The 17,048-nt window shown below is 44.3% G+C and overlaps 1 protein-coding gene across 2 annotated transcripts in view; it reads left to right on the top strand.

Moving 5' to 3' along the window:
* GRIK4 (glutamate ionotropic receptor kainate type subunit 4) overlaps positions 1–17,048 on the top strand; it is a 409,943-nt gene that overhangs the window by 315,598 nt on the left and 77,297 nt on the right. For both annotated transcript variants that reach the window (XM_087875700.1, XM_060683210.2), the window contains 2 exons: positions 7,626–7,778; positions 10,552–10,656. In XM_087875700.1, the coding sequence (XP_087731826.1) occupies positions 7,626–7,778; positions 10,552–10,656 (258 nt within the window). The remainder of the gene's footprint in view (positions 1–7,625; positions 7,779–10,551; positions 10,657–17,048) is intronic.

Raw genomic sequence — 17,048 nt, 5'->3', positions numbered from 1 at the left:
CCTCCGCAATCGATCTCTGTAGATACAGGTTAGATTCCTTATTGATTACAAGGTTGGTTATATTTCTAGTTTTTTTTTTCTCTCCTTAGCGGTTCCTTTGAACTCCTAATGGTCATACAGAGTTATAAAAGCATAATGAAAGAAAACTTTTCACATATTTAAGTTACTAAATATGAGTTAGGAGTGTGATCTGGCTGCTCCCCAAAAAAAGGCAGCTTGGAGAGAAATTAAATTTCTAAATCATGGGATATAATGATTCCGCTTTATTATACATGGGTTGGACACAGCTGTGTGTTTCACATCATGTTACTACTGGTTTGCCACCTGTGCACGTGCCCAGTTCTCATGTGCGCCTGTTGTGACTCCGACCCCCGAGGCCGACTTATCGGAGGGAGAAGGCTCCGAACATGAAGGAGAGGAGTTGGCCAGGTCTCCCTCTCCAGGACCCTCCTCTCTGGCAATGCCTCAGGTGTCTCCCGAAGGAGAAGAGATTGGCCAGGAGCCAGGTATCTCCTCGCAGTCAGACAGTGATGGAGATAAGTCTTGGCTGGATCCACGCCAGCGTCGGAGAGACAAGTGCATGCAACAGAAAAGGAGGCGTGCCAGAGATTAAGCTGAGTCACTGGGCCACACCCCACAGGGGATAAAAGGGGGTGAGGTGGCCATTCAGACTCTGTGACGGACAAAACTAACTACTAGCAAGTCACATTGTATCTTTGAAACAACGTTATCTGCCTTGGATTTAATATGGACTGGACTTGACAATTCTTGAACTGTGTGTATCTTGTCTGGGTTTATCTGACGGAGGAACACCCCCTCCCTCTATGAGTAAAGTCTTGGCAAGCAGCTACTAGGTTGCTACCAATCCTCTTATCGAAAGAATTTGTTGTCTGCCAGTTTTATTTAACCCCTGGCTATCTGTTTGTGTGCGTGTGTGAGACGGGGACAGAACAGCACCTGCCTTCTGCACATGCGCCCGGACTCAAAAATATGCCCAAATAAGATGGCATAGAGCAGTGATGACTAACCTTTTTGCTGTTGCGTGCCAAAAGCGAGGGGGGTCGCGAGCGCATGTGCCCACACCTATAATTCAATGTGCCCCGCCCCACCCCGTGCATGCACATGTGTCCCGCCGTGCTCCCCCCACTTTTGGCACACGATGGCCCGGTGGGCCCGGTAGGCCCCTTTTTCTATCATCCCAGGCTTCAGAGCGTTTCTTGGAGCCTGGGGAGGGCAAAAATGGCCTTCTGCACCCTCCTGCAGGCCCTCCGGAGGCTGGAAATGGCCTGTTTGCTGACTTCCGGTGGGCCTGGAAGCCCAAAAATTAGGTGGCGCACGCTGAAGCTGAGCTAGGGCAACGCTCGCGTGCCCATCAATATGGCTCCACGTGCCACCTGTGGCACGCATGCCATAGGTTCGCCATCACGGGCATAGAGCCAGGAAGGTGGGCGGGCCCACTTTCAATTTCTGCTACCGGTTCAGGTGAATCAATCCGAACCGGCTGAATACCACCTCTGGTTGGACACCTCTTGGAGTTCTAGGTCAAATTCTGGGCACGTCACGTCAAGAAGAATTTAGACACATTTGTTAGAGAGACACCTTCCTTGCACCTCTGAATCCTTTTCACTGGAGTCGATCAGAGTTGGAGAAACCCAAAATGAAAACAAATGGCATGGAAAACAAGAGGCGCTAATGAGCAAACGAAGAGACATTTGCAGATGGACTTTTCGTGTCAGCAGAGAAGGGATGAGAACTCTAAAAGGGTGATGACTGAATCTAAGGTTGAATGGGGTGGGGTGGGGAAGTAAGGGAAGACATATTTCAAACCCATTGGATGGCTGGGAGAGCCTGGGGGATCGACACAATAGCCTCCTTATGGAGAAATACAACTTAATTGGCTGCCATCCTCGCTGAATCCCAAATTGCTTTATTGCCTTAAATAAGAGTAACAGATAAATAGTGGCAGAGGGAGCGGGCAATTAAACGATCCAGACAGAGGAGGAAATGTGGTTCTCAAGCAAGATTCAGATGAAAAGCTTGACAAGACAGAAAGAAGCCAAGGAGGTTCTTTCAGTGGAATGGGACAACTCACCAAGAGTTGGCCATGTCTAATTTGCTGCGACCAACACTTCCCAGCCAACATGCTCTGAGACAACTCACGGCAGGATTCTTTTAGTGCAGTGGTCTGCAACCTTAAACACTCAAAGAGCCATTTGGACCCGTTTCCCACAGAAAAGAAAACACCGGGAGCCACAAAACCCTTCCCGTGCCTGATTATTTCTTGAGCGGCCACAAAACTAGCATATGTAGTTGAATTAAATGTTCTGTTTTCTTCTGAAACTTTTCTTTTCTTGGTTTTATCCATGGTTGGCATACCAGGGGTTGAAAAGCTCAATAAATTGCATGCCGGCGGATGTCGCACATTGGCGGTTGTGACGCATATTTAGAGTGCCAGGAAGCCGCAGCAGAGGGGTGAAAGAGCCACATGTGGCTCCAGAGCCACAGGTTGCTGACCCCTGCCTTAGTGCCTTCTATTTTTGTCGACTGTGTTTTCGTCAAAAATTATTTCAGTTCTTGTACTATCAAATGAAATCATTCCTACGACTACCAGCTTTCGTAATGCTTTGATGAATAATAAAAGGAACTAATCCTGCGTGGAACTGTCCCATGTCAAGTTGTCTTGTGGCAAGTTGGCCATGGCAAGTGGTCCCTCAGTGAATTGGTCATGACAAGTGGTCTTCAGTGAACGGGCCATGGAGAGTTGTCGTAGACTCTCTTCCAGATCATGGGGCAGACAGTAAGAAGCATGAAGTCAACTAGACTATGCATGTCCTTAGTTGGCACTAGACTGTGCATGTCAACAGTGTTCAAGGCACAGTGGTTTTGATGGATTGGTTTTGATGGATTGGATTGATGGAATGGATTGGGTTGGGTTGGATTTGTTATTGAATAGAGTTGGGACTTGCCACAAAATGTGGCAATAGGGCATGGCCTCTTCCAATCAGCTAGCCATAGTCCATTTTAAGACAATTCCATTGAGTTCACTCCTTTGCAAAGTTATTGTTTTCTAACCTTTTGCGATAGACTCAACTGTTATCAGTTTAAAACCACTCTGCATCTACTTTTTCCTAAAGACTCGGTTTTCCCGGAAACCCAATAATTCTCCTCTACCAAGCTTGAACTCTCAATGTGCCTTCACATTCATGGAACTGAGTGTGTTATTATAATTTGAGCTTTAGATAGTGGGTTGAATTTCTGTTTCATGCCCTGAAATCCTTCTTCTGCTCCTCCCCCCTCTCCCTAAATTTGATGTGCCTGGAAGGAGGTGATAGAATAGAAAATTGTTTGGATTTGTTAATGGGATCTCCATTGCCTTGAGCAACTCTGCTGCAGAATATTTTCTCTAAATTCTAAAGCCCTATAATTCTGCTTCTCGGGAAACTGCCTTTGATCATCTTGTCTAATAATTTTTAAAAAAAAAAAAACCCCACAAGACAGTGGACACAAGATTTTTTCAGAAATCTAAGAACTGAAGCAAATGTTTGTAAGCTGCAAAGTCGAAAATCCCAATCAATAGTGTCATATGCTTCGTTAAGATCTACAAGCACCATTTGTGGTCAGTAATAAGAGATCGTTAACAGCACAGAAAAGAGGAGAAGAGAAGATGTGAAAACATTGACTAAAAGAACTTTGAAGATCATAAGTCAGGCAACGGACACGATGACAGAGAATAGAGGCCCACCAAGATAAATTTGGTTTTAACCTGCTGCTGGTTGGTTTGACCTTGGATTCTTTCCACGTAGCATTCAGAACAATCTCTGGAAAAAGGCTAAGGAATTTGTGCAAGGAATATTTCTCACTCCCAGAGGTGCTTTTCCCAAGAGGCAACTGGTTTTTCTTTGAAGACGTTTTGCTTCTCATCCAAGAAGCTTCTTCAGCTCTGATTAGAGTCCATTTAACTGCTATTCTAACAGCAAACCCGTCATAAAAGATATTGCATTACATTCTTGATTAAATTATCTTTCCATTGATATATAATTTTATGGTTCTACTCCCCCCAAAAAATGGTGTTATGAGCTAGTTTTAGAAAATACACATTTCCTAAAATGTTTCCACAATTTTGGCCACTACTTAAAGGCTGCCCTTGAAGAACTGGGCTAGATATAAAAGAAGGACTAAAAAACTAAAAAGAAGAGTAGGGAGAAGAATCAAATATAGGAGTCTGAATTTCTTGAAAAAGAGATAGAAGACAACCTATCTTGAATATGTTTATCTGGATAAAGCTGGCGTTATCAAAAGCAGACATCAGCCAAACGATGCCATGAGGACAACTGATTTCTAGTTAAAATGGCAATTAATCCCAAATAATATTCTCCTGCGAAGCTTTGCTTCAACTCATCTCATTCCGATGTCTTTATTTCTTTTGTTATCACCAGAAAGCTTTAGCACGGAGGGTATTTTTAGCACATGGAATGGATTAAATATTCCACTATATCAATAGGCAGCCTCTGCATGGATGCTCAGCTAGTTAAACTGTTTACCCAGAATGTAGGAAATAGCCTTGAAATCTGAATTTCCAATGAGTGCAGAGAAAACAGGTGGAATGTTTCTGGGTCTGAGTGTAAAGTCAGAGATGGAAAAGAATCGAAGGGTTGCAAGTATTTACTTCTTGTTGAGATAAGAGTTACGGATGCAGAAAATGGATATGGCCAAAACAGAAATGTACATCTCTGTAGATTTGCAAAAGGAAAGTGGCGTTTCTATCCATCCGCTGGGATGTTTTAAATTGGATCGATAAATATAAGTGTTAAAAGATTATTTGGACAGAGGTGAATGCCATTTCAGCGATTGGAATCCCGAGATAAAGACAGAATTAAATAAATCTTTTGGGGAATTGTAATTTAGGAGGCATTTGGAGAAAGTCTCCTTTCTCAGTTTCCCATAATGTTGTTACGCTGAAGGAATTAGTGACTGAGACACAAAGATATTGATTCATTCATCCGTGTCCCAGAATAGATACGTTCTTTCTACTGAAACTCTTTAAATCCCGTATTTAGAGTAAATATTTGTGGTTAGCTGAGAAACGTATGACAGGATGAAAAAAAAAATATTGATTAAAAGGGACAAATGAATAGCCACTCTTGCAAGTGTATCAAAATAATCCCTGGATCTGAGGTCAAAGTAGTTTTATTGGGAAATATAGCAGAATCTACTATTAATTAAGCCACATTCTCTGTAAAGTGTGACTCAGAGCAAATTAATGCGCTGACGGAATATAACTGTACAAGGTTAAAAAATATGCGTAGAACAGTTTTGATCTAGGACATTTCATCAGAATTGATTTATCGTGTAGGCTGGAGTTGTTCCTGTGTTCCACTTGCTTGGATAACATCGTAGAGCATGTTTTCCTAATAAAATCTGATACATCAAGATCTCCTGCAAGACACTCTCAAATAGCGTTGCAAAATATTTTAATTGTTTCTGGATAAACACGATCGTTATTGTACCTTATCAACCTTCTCCCTGGCTCTCCTTCTTCAGAAAGAAAGCAGAGCAGCCTGCAACGTAGATTAAAATTAATTAAGAACAATAACATCAAATTACAGATAATAGAAACAGGAGAACTCCAGTTGACAGACCTCCAATAAAAAGAACTCTGTAAAAAAATCATAATAGGGGGGAAAATATAAATCTCAGAGCAAAACCAGGCTAGGAAAAATAACGAATGGGATTAATTCCATGCCAAGTCTTCCTTAAAAGGTTAATTCTTGGTAGTCTTGGTAAGAGCCTTGGTAGTACAGTGGTCTAAAGCACCCTGTTATTAAGACCAGCTGCCTGCAATTACTGCAGGTTCGAATCTCGCGAAGGCTCAAGGTTAACTCAGCCTTCCATCCTTTCTAAGGTAGGTGAAATGAGGACCCAGTTTGTGGGGGCGATAAGCCGACTTTGGATAAATATATAAAAGGATGAAGGCTATTGCTTAGCGCATTGTAAGCCGCCCTGAGTCTCCGGAGAAGGGCGGCATATAAATCAAATTTAAAAAATAAATAAATTCTTGAATTGATATGTAAATCACAGGTGGGGTTTCACAATGATAGTGCCATAACTAAAAAGGCCCTATATATTTATTTATTTTTTTTAAAAAAAGATCCATATAATCAGTGGTGGGATTCAATTTTTTTTACTACCAGTTCTGTGGGTGTGGCTTAGTGGGTGTGGCAGGGGAAGGATACTGGAAAATCTCCATTACCATCCCACTTCAGAGGAAGGTTACTGCAAAATCCCCATTTCCTCCGGATCAGCTGGGACTCGGGAGGCAGAGAATAGATGGGGGCGGGGCCAGTCAGAGATGATATTTACCGGTTCTCCGAACTACTCAAAATTTCCGCTACCGGTTCTGCAGAACTGGTCAGAACTTCTGCATATAATACTGCATATAGTCTAGATTATAGCTTTGGTATTTCCTTGTGTTCCAAAAGCCATAACAGTTCTAGGCTTCATAAACAGAGGGATAGAATCAAAATCACATAAAGTGTTAATACCACTTTATAATGCCCTGGTAAGGCAACACTTGGAATGCTGCATCCAGTTTTGGTCGCCACGATTTAAAAAAAAAGTGGAGACTCTAGAAAGAGTGCAGAGAAGAGCCACAAAGATGATTAGGAGACTGGAGGCTAAAACATATGAAGAACGGGTGCAGGAATTGGGGATGTCTAGTATGATGAAAAGAAGGACTAGGGGAGACATGATAGCAGTGTTCCGATATCTCAGGGGCTGCCCCAAAGAAGAGGGAGTCAAGCTATTCTCCAGAGCACCTGAAGGCAGGAGAAAAACGAATGGGTGGAAACTAATCAAGGAGAGATTCAACCTAGAACTAAGGAGAAATTTCCTGACAGTTAGAACAATTAACCGGTGGAACAACTTGCCTCCAGAAGTTGTAAATGCTCCAACACTGGAAGTTTTTAAGAAGAGATTGGATAACCATTTGTCTGAAGTGATGTAGAGTTTCCTGCCTAAGCAAGGGGTTGGACTAGAAGACCTCCAAGGCCCCTTCCAACTCTGTTATTCTATTCTATTCTATTCTATTCTATTCTATTCTATTCTATTCTATTCTATTCTATTCTACTCTACTCTACTCTACTCTACTCTACTCTACTCTATTCTATTCTATTCTATTCCATTCTACTCTACACTACTCTACTCTATTCTATTCTATTCTATTCCATTCTACTCTACACTACTCTACTCTATTCTATTCTATTCTATTCTATTCCATTCTACTCTACACTACTCTACTCTACCCTACCTTTTGCCACGCCACTCCACTCCACTCCACTCCACTCCATTCCATTCCATTCCATTCTTCCAACCAAGCACCAAATCGATTTAATTCTTATTTGCATGTTAGAAATCAGTCTTGATTAGTGAGGTAGTACCACCGGCTAACGATTCGTTCAGGGTCTTCGCCATCAAATGCATAAACTTTATTCTCCTTTGATTGGAACCAAGAATTTACTTGTTTAATTGTCTTTTATTCTGTGCCAGGTTATTGTTTTGGGATTGGCCTGGACTTTGGGTCCCAATAACATTTCCTCTCCCGGTTCCTTGTCTTCCGTTTTCTTCAGCTGTCTTCTGCCTTATTGTTCGATGCGGTCTATGCTGTGGTCGGTGCAGTCCAAGAGCTGAACCGGAGCCAAGAAATTGGCGTGAAACCCTTGTCCTGCGGATCTGCCCAAATTTGGCAACACGGCACCAGTTTGATGAACTACCTCAGAATGGTGAGAATGGATTGAGCGCGGAGGATTTGGGGATGTGGGTTCACCCCTGTTGTCAGCGTGAGAAACAGGAGTCCTGCTTAGAAGTTTATCATAAAATAAGGTTGTAGGGACATGGTGGCTCAGTGGATAAGACTATGAGCTTGTCGATCGAAAGGTCGGCAGTTCAGTGGTTCGATTCCCTAGTGCCGCGTAATGGGATGAGCTCCCATTACTTGTCCCAGCTTCTGCCAACCTAGCAGTTTGAAAGCAGGTAAAAAATGCAAGTAGAAAAATAGGGTGTTCTGTCCCCAACCCCACGCACACACACCAACAGACGTTCAGGAGTTAAAGACTGAACCAGCCGGCAAAATCCTTTTCCTTATGATAACGGAACTTGGCAACAACCTAGTGGCTGCCTGCCAAGAGTTTATTATTTACAAAGAGGAGAGATAATTTCTCCCCACTTCTGATACATCAAAGGAAAGCAGCTCAATAATTACGGAATTAATCAAGTCCAGAGATACTCCAGCAAAGTCTTAAAGCAAAAGTCCGGCAATGCAGAATGGCATGGAAGCTTTCAGCTTTGTTCGTCACAAGGTTTGACTGGCCACCACACTCCCTTTTATATCCTGTGGGGTGTGGTCCAGTGACTCAGCCTAATCTCGGGCACGCCCTTTCTTCTGTTGCGCGCGCTTATCTCTGCGACACTGGCGTGGGTCCAGCCAAGACTCATTACCCTCATCACTGTCCATCTGTGGCTGTGTGGACGTGCTTGGCCCTGGCCCTATCTCTTGCCCTTCGGCGGACACCAAAGGCATTGCCAGAGAGGAGAGTCCTGGAGAGGGAGGCCTTGCCAACTCCTCTTCTTCACTCTCGGAATCCTCTCCTGACGATGACACAGGCTCAGGTAACAGAGCCACAACATAGGGACCCCCTTTGGTGGGAAGGTAACAATGTTCCGTGCGGCTTTGGCATTTAGTCATGCTGGCCACAAGACTACAGATACGTCTTCGGACAGTGCTGGCTTTTTGGCTTTGAAATGGAGATGAGCACCGCCCCCTAGAGTCGGGAACAACTAGCACATATGTACAAGAGGAATCTTTCCCTTTCCCTTAAGGTTGTAGGAATAGATCATAGGAAACATCAGAAGGGGTCCTAGGAATTTGCGTAAATAGCTCCACTGAAGGAATCCATATCACAACAGACTACAACAGTAGGTTTTAGGTCAGGGGTGTCCAACCTTGACAACTTTAAGACCTGTGGACTTCAACTCCCAGAAGTTGAAGTGGCTGGGGAATTCTGGGAGTTGAAACCCACAAGTCTTACAGTTGCCAAGGTTGGACAACCTTGTTGTAGGGTTTATTGAAGATGTTTGCTAACTTCGATCCAAAGAGTAAGACCTTCAAAGAATGCACAGCAAGTTTGCATGTTTTTTAATGATAGTTCCTCATGAGTCCATCATCTATTTGGCAGACCTCCAAATGTCACATAGACAACAAACTAAGATGTTTTCAAGTTCCTAGTAGACCTGAATCTATGGTTGCTTGGCTGTGGAACAATGTCCTTTTATTGAAAGGGTATCTGTCAGTAAATACAAAGTTCTATGCTGGCTTCGTTGGACCTTGATTGGGGTTCGCCCTGCTGAATATGGCACAGGATATGACTCGTATCCATCTGCACAAAGGAGACTTTTTCTTATTTCAGCTTTTGATGATGGACAAGTCACTCGACATGACCCTCACAAGCTCGATTGGAGCTTTGCATTCTGCTGAAAAAAAAAAGAATCTCTAACAGAAATTGCGACGGTTGTATTTGCTCCTGTGTGGGATCTGTATTGCCGGAAAATCAATAATCTAATGCTTTGTCAACAATTAGCAGAGCGTGGTTATCTGGATTTACCAGACCTTTGCATCCTCATGCTTCATGTTCACATAAACCCAATGTGACGCCTGGTGCCACCCAGCCATGTAATGGCTTCCCCTTCAAGTCCCAGGCAACGCGTTTGAATTAAGCACTCGCTTTCGACGGTGCAACTCACAGCTGCGGTGATGGGAACAAAAGGTCCCTGCAGAAGGCAGACCGGCTATGGAGGCAGAAAGAAAGTTGGCTTGGTCACCACCGTTTCACAACGCAGGTGGCCTGGACTTCCTCCCCTCTCCCCTAATCACATCGGTACCCTGTCCAAAAACTTCCCATCTTCCTTCCAGACCTGAAACTTCTCACAACTGTGAGGAGCAACAGACTTTTCCAGTAGTTTTCTTAGAATCATAGAATTGTAGGGACCTTAGACCAAGATCCAAGATGTTACATGCAAGACTACAGTGTTTCCTTGAAAATAAGACCCTATCTTATATTTTTTTGAAGCCTGAAATAAGCTCTTGGCCTTATTTTAGGGGAGGTCTTATTATTTTGGGGCGCATGGAGCAAGACGCTTGCCGTCTTACCTGATTTCCAGTTCTGTCTTCCTAACCCTAACCAGAGGAAATGGCGGGAACCGGCTGCACATGTGTTTAAATATTTTTGGGGAGGGCTTATTTTCGAGGAGGGCTTATTTTTGGGGAGGGCTTATTTTTGGGCCGGGCTTATTTTCAGGGAGGGCTTATTTTCAGGGGACTTATTTTAGCGCATGCGCTCAAAAGCCCGATTGGGCTTATTATTCAATAATACGCCCAATAATAATTTTCGGGAAAACACAGTGTGTTTTCCCTTCTGTCTTGACATGAGAATTGTAGGGACTGTATCCTTCAGACTCACAGTTTCTATCTGGCGCTGCAACTCACCCTCTCTTGGACAGGTAGAATTGGAAGGTCTCACTGGTCACATAGAGTTCAACAGCAAAGGTCAACGATCAAACTATGCTCTGAAAATCCTGCAGTACACCAGGAATGGCTTCAGACAGGTAAATAGAAAGACGTTTTTCTTTCACTGCCCTTTGTCCTCCGGTTCAGCACTACCTGTTTCTTTATGTTGTGACTTTTGTTCTTGTTGTCACGGTTCCTTTAAAAATGTCCTTTGTCTCGTTGGCTGCCAGTTTATGCTGATTATAAGCAGGGGTGGGCTTCAGAAATTTTAGCAAGGAGTCCTCTGGGTGGGCGTGGCCTAGTTGGCCTCCTGCACCATGGTGGGGGGGTGTTTTTGCCCTCCCCAGGCTCCGGAGGCCTCTTCCCAAACTTCCGGTAGGCCCATTTTCCGCCCTCTCCAAGCCCCCACATGCTCCCTGCACTTACCTGCATCCAAAATGGGCCGCGTGGGGATTCCTGGGAGGGTTGGGATGGGTGGGGACAGACAGGAGTGGGATTTGGGGGTTCTCCAAACTGCACAGAATCTTAGCTAGAGGTTCTCCCAAACCCCCAGATTATAAATTTGGAACCTCCTTTCTACGTCTCATTTATTGGGGGGCGGTAAACCTCATTTGGTTCTTCTGTTGTTAAAATATTCAAGACAACTTTCTTGGGATGAATTTTATCCCAGTGGAAAGAGTGCCGATGTCAGCGTCCCAGCACTGATATATAAAGAGAGGAGAAGCTTGAACTTTTGCCTACTAAATCCCTTTGAAGATTCTGTCTCCTCGGAGATGGGTGGGGGGAGACATTCCTGTGATCTGACGAAGAAGGGATGAGGAAAGTGGCTTGGAAGATAGCCAATGAGAAGCAGAGAATTGGGGATCGGAAAGAGAGGGATTGGGGGGTAAAGGTCAGTACTGACCACGAAAGAGCCAGGATCAGATCGTTATGCTCAATAAAGAGAAAATTTCCTCAAAGATCGGCAGTTTGGAAATTCATTTATTTTGAGATAGCATTGAAACCTGACAGCCAGATAGAGATATTGTCTTTGCAAATAATGTAGAAGCACACCTAGCATCCTCTATAGGAGATGGGCGACACACAAAAGGAGCAGCATAAGAGCCAGCTCTTTCAGGACAGCTTCAAACCTGACAGGGTGCTACAAATGAGAGAAGAAGCGGAATGAGGCGTCCCCTGTATAGGCAGCTTTAGAGCAATTTCCGTTTGAAGTGATTGTGGCATCTTTGCGGCCTTAAAAATGACTTCCTTTCAAAAGTCTCTCGGCGCCTTCCCCAAGCAATTCCAGTTTAAATCAAATAAAGATTCCGTTCTGTTGCTTGGGGAGTTGCTCGCTCCGCTGACCCATGGCCAGATTGAGCTGAATTGAACAGGCTCTTTCAACTCCGCTTAAAATGGAGGAAGAGCTCAACCTAACCAGCTTCCGTCCTCCTGTGGCCAAGCCAAGCTCTGCAACGGGTCAGAATACAGAAGAACGGAGTTAGAAGGGACCTTGGAGATCATTTAGTCCAACCCTTGCTGAAGGAAGAGACACTATGCAAGGGCTGTCAAACTCCTGGCCCATGGGCTGGATGCGTCACATGCTGGCCACGCCCAGTTTAGCGAAGGGGGGAGTCCTGATACATCACGTAACGCCACTGTGATGACATGAGTTTGACACCCATTCCCTATACCCGTGATGGAGAACCTATGGCACGTGTGCCACAGGTGGCACGCAAAGCCCTTTCTTTGGGCACACTAGCCGTCGCCCCAGCCCAGCTCCACCGTACATGTGTGCGTGTCTCCCACTGTCTACCTGGTCTTCTGGTCTCTGCCGTGCATGCACAGGGTGCATGCAGAGGATGTGCACACGCATGTGTGCAGTGGGCAGGACGCATGTGCGGGGGCACTCACATTGCATTTTGTGTGTGTGTATGTGTGCGGGTAAGTGTGCCCCTCCCATGCCCTGTTTTGGGCCTGGAAAGCCTCCTGCACCAACCTGGAAGCCAAAAATGGGCGAGGGGCGGGACAGGACGCATGTGCGGAGAGTGGGGCGCATGTGGGAGGGGATTCACATTGCATTTTGGGGTTTCGCCCACGCAGTTTGGGCCCTCGGCACCAAAAAGGTTCACCATCACTGCCCTACACCATTCTGAGCAAATGGCTATCCAATGTCTTCTCCAGTGATGGAGCAACCACGATTTCTGGAGGTAAGTCATTCCGTCGATCAATTGTTCTCACTGTCAGGAAATTTCTCCTTAGTTCTAGGTTGGTTCTCTGCGGTGGTGGGCTGCAAACGGTTTAACAATCGGTTCGGTGAGCACGCGTGTGTGTGCGCGCGCCTAGGGCGCTTGCGTGCAACGCTAAAATTGGAGGTTTTTAAAGCTCAGCTTCTTACTGTCAGCATTCTGATGCTGCCATAAAAAGGAGGAGACGAGGCTTGAGTTTTCACCTACTTATTTCCTCTGTAGATAATATCCCCTAGGAGATGGGATGGGGGAGGGAACATTCCTGTGGGTTTAATTTAATTTAATTTAATTTCCAATTTATATACCGCCCTTCTCCCTGAGGACTCAGGGCGGTGTACAGCCAAGATAAAAAACATAGAATACAAATATTAAAAAACATTTAAAAATATATATAAATTTTGGCCCGAAAGTTAAGAAATCACAGACTGATTAAAAGAATTTAAAAATTTCTTCTTAAGCCAACCCGGCTTGCTGGAAAAGATGGGTTTTAAGGGAACGACGGAAGGCATTGAGGTCATGGATTCTCCTTATCTCCGGGGGCAACTGATTCCAGAGGGTGGGAGCCCCCACCGAGAAGGCCCTCCCCCTGGGGGTCACCAGCCTACATTGTTTGGCTGATGGTCAGAGGTCAGAAGCTGGGGAGACTGACTTGGAAGATGGCCAATGAGGAGATGAGAATTGGGGAACGGAAAGGGAAGGGTTTGGGGGTCAGAGGGTTAGTATCGGCTACGACGAAGTCGGGGCCAGATCTGTCTTACTCAATAAATGGAATATTTCAGCAAAGATTAATTGTTTGGGAGTGCAATTTATTTGAGATGACATCGAAACCTGACACTTACCTTCTAAGCCAGCCCCGGTAAGTAGAACAGCTGAGGTGCAGAAATCAGCTGTAATGCGCGATTCAGATAAGCTAGAAACAAGGAAATAAAGGACAGGATAGGGCAAGAGCAGGGGTCCCCAAACTTGGCAGCTTTAAGACTTGTGGACTTCAACTCCCAGAATTCTCCAGCCAGTAAAGTTTGAAGAGCTCTGGGCAAGAGCGAGGGCAGGTGGGCGGGGCCAGCTGATAGTTGGAACTACCGGTTCGCCTGAATCAGTCTGAACCGGCTGAATCCCATCCCTGGTTCTCTGCTTGATTAATTTCCACCCATTACTTGTTGTTTTGGTCAATTTTCAGTGTCATCAAGGACTACACAGCCCATGTCTCTTAAGCTGGCTTCTTATTGGTTTGGCTCCTGTTCCGCATTCACAGGTCAGGTAGCAAAAACACCAATTGCTGTTTTCTGTGCAAGCTGCAGCCTTTTGAGCCTATCGAATTATTAATGACAACATTATAATCCTTTACATACTCAAAGCGCTGAATAAACACGAGCTCTGTGCCATGCATTTACGGGGTACGGCGGTTTAAATAATGCAACGGCTGATAAATAATAGAGGAGGCAAATACTTTGGTGGTGGGAACGGAAGCCGTTTTAGGCGATGTTCAAATCTTACAGGGCTCCCGCACAGAAGGAGCTTAACTCTTGCTTGCTCTCTTTCAAGCTTGATCATTTGCACAGATTCCGGGATCTGAACCGCAAGAGACAACCCAAAGATCTAGAACAAGGGTATCAAACTCGATTTCATTGAGGGCCACATCAGGGTTGTGTTTGACCTCACAGGGCTGGCTGGGCGTGGCCAGGGTGGGTGTCACCATGGTGGGTGTGGCCAGCTCATCACTTGTGTCGGGGGCCACCTAAGGCAGGACTTCCCTGAGACCCTCCCTCACTCTCATTATAATCTTCCTTCCTTCCTTCCTTCCTTCCTTCCTTCCTTCCTTCCTTCCTTCCTTCCTTCCATTTTGTCCTCCTATTTTCCTTTCTTTCCTTCTCTTTTTTCCTTCCCTCTTCATTCTCCTTCCTTCCTTCCTTCCTTCTCTTCTCTTCTTTTTTCTTCCCTCTTCATTCTCCTTCCTTCCTTCCTTCCTTCCTTCTCTTCTCTTCTCTTCTTTTTTCTTCCCTCTTCATTCTCCTTCCTTCCTTCATTCCTTCCATTTTGTCCTAACTTCTATTTTCCCTTCCTTCCTTCTCTTCTTTTTCCTTCCCTCTTCATTCTCCTTCCTTCCTTCTTTCATTCTTTCCATTTTGTCCTAACTTCTATTTTTCCTTCTTTCCTTCCTTCCTTCCTTTCTTCCATTTTGTCCTCCTATTTTCCTTTCCTTCCTTCTCTTTTTTTCCTTCCCTCTTCATTCTCCTTCCTTCCTTCCTTCCTTTTCTTCTCTTCTTTTTTCTTCCCTCTTCATTCTCCTTCCTTCCTTCTTTCATTCCTTCCATTTTGTCCTAACCTCTATTTTTCCTTCCTTCTCTTCTCTTCTCTTCTCTTCTCTTCTCTTCTCTTCTCTTCTCTTCTCTTCTCTTCTCTTCTTTTTCCTTCCCTCTTCATTCTCCTTTCTTCTTCCTTCCCCTTTCCTTATTTTTCCTTCCTTGCTCTCTTCCCATCTTCCCCTCTTTTTCCTTCTCTTTCCTCTTTCTCTTTCTCCTTTCCTGTCCTTTCTTGGATGCTCAAATGCAAAAAGGGAAACATTTCTCCTTCTGTTTTGTTTTTAGTTTGCTTGGTTAGCCCTCTGCCAGCGAAAACGGGGCACGGGGGCACTGCGGTATTTTCGCTGGCAGAGGCGCCGTGGGCCAATCCTTTGCTGTTTCCAGGCTGGCCCCACAGGCTGGATCTAAGCACCCCGTGGTCCGGATCCAGCCTTGAGTTTGACACCCCTGATCTAGAACGAATCCCTAGTACAGGTCTCCTGTGTGAGCAGGGGGTTGGACTAAATGACCTCCAAGGTCCCTTCCAACTCTGTTACTGTTACTGTTACTTCAGTTCCATGTTTCAGAACCTTTAGTAATGACTCACCAGGGATGAACTGCATGGGGGGAAAAAGGCAGTTTTGAGGATTCTTCAGCCTGGCCTTCTGAAATGAAAACATTTTTATTCGAATGATTAAAGAGGAAAAAGCTTAAGAATAGAAGTGCTTTCATTTCCACGTGGAGAGCGCTTCTGAACTTCGTGCTTGAAGTGGAAAAGAATGAAACTTTGATTTGGGGTTTTACCGAGTAGATTGATAGATCTTTATAAAAATGGCTTGTTCGTATTATTATGAAAAAGTACAAAATTGCGATTTGATGGTAATGGCTTATTTTATCGCAACAGGGAGAGTCGGAAGTCAATCCTTCATTTTCTTTTTTTTCTTATTCTTACTCACTTCTCTTCCCTCTCTTCCTCCCCACTGTTTTCCTATTTACTTTTGTATTTTGTATCTTATAATTTATTTTTTATTTATTTTATTTTATTGAATTTGTATACCGCCCTACTCCCGAAGGACTCAGGGCGGTGTTATAATATTATAATATAATATTATAATATAATGTTATAATATAATATAAAATAATATTTTATAACTCAGCAAAAACGCTAAACCATAAAGAGGAAAAAGCCGGCACCTATATACAGGTAATGCTCAATTTACGGCATGGAAAAAAGTGACGTAAAACTAATCCTCACACCAAAATGGTCATAAATCACTTTTTTTCAGTGCCATTGTAACTTCAAATGATCACTAAATGCTGTAAGTCGAAGTACCTGCGCTGTTTTGGTGGATCAGCTCTGCTTGCCTGGATGGATGTTATTGTTGTTCTTGTTGTTTACCAATTTTTTTTTTAATTTCCTTCTCTGTCTTTCGCCTGGGCTCCCTGTTCATCGGCTCTGCTCGAAAATTCAGTGAATGTTGAAGCGGTGCCCAAATCCTAGCAGCCGGCAAATTATCTGTGCTTAAGGCTTTCTCATCCTTGCTGTTTCCCGCTGATGGCCAGCAGCATTCAGTGATTGAATATTTAATATATTTACATAGCAGGCCTCAACATGGTTTTGCGTTTAGTCGAAGCTGGCTAAGTGTATTTGAGAAGGAATTCTCCAGCCACCTGAGTAGCGTTTTCAGCTTGCTGAAAAATGCCAACTCATTGCCTTGGCTGCTGTCTTAGAAAAGAATGAGCCTATCAAATCTTTTTTTGAATTTCGGAGTGGACCTTCACTTGGTTTTGTAGAATCAGAACCGTGTTTAAGTTATGTGGTTTGGCTCCCATTTTAGCTCAGGTGCTCCTAATATTCTCCGAGCAGGTGAGCATCTGCTTTGCAGCCGCAAACTTGAGGCATCTCACAGTAGGGCTAAAAATACTGTTGGAAACCCAAAACAGTGATTGGGCTCAACCGTGGCAGTTAACCATGATTTAGTA

The sequence above is a fragment of the Pantherophis guttatus genome, chromosome 9, assembly GCF_059756535.1.
Source record: "Pantherophis guttatus breed Tessera chromosome 9, ASM5975653v1, whole genome shotgun sequence".
Lineage (NCBI taxonomy): Eukaryota > Metazoa > Chordata > Lepidosauria > Squamata > Colubridae > Pantherophis > Pantherophis guttatus.
The sequence above is the reverse complement of the archived record's forward strand: the minus strand, read 5'-3'. Positions and strand labels throughout refer to the sequence as shown.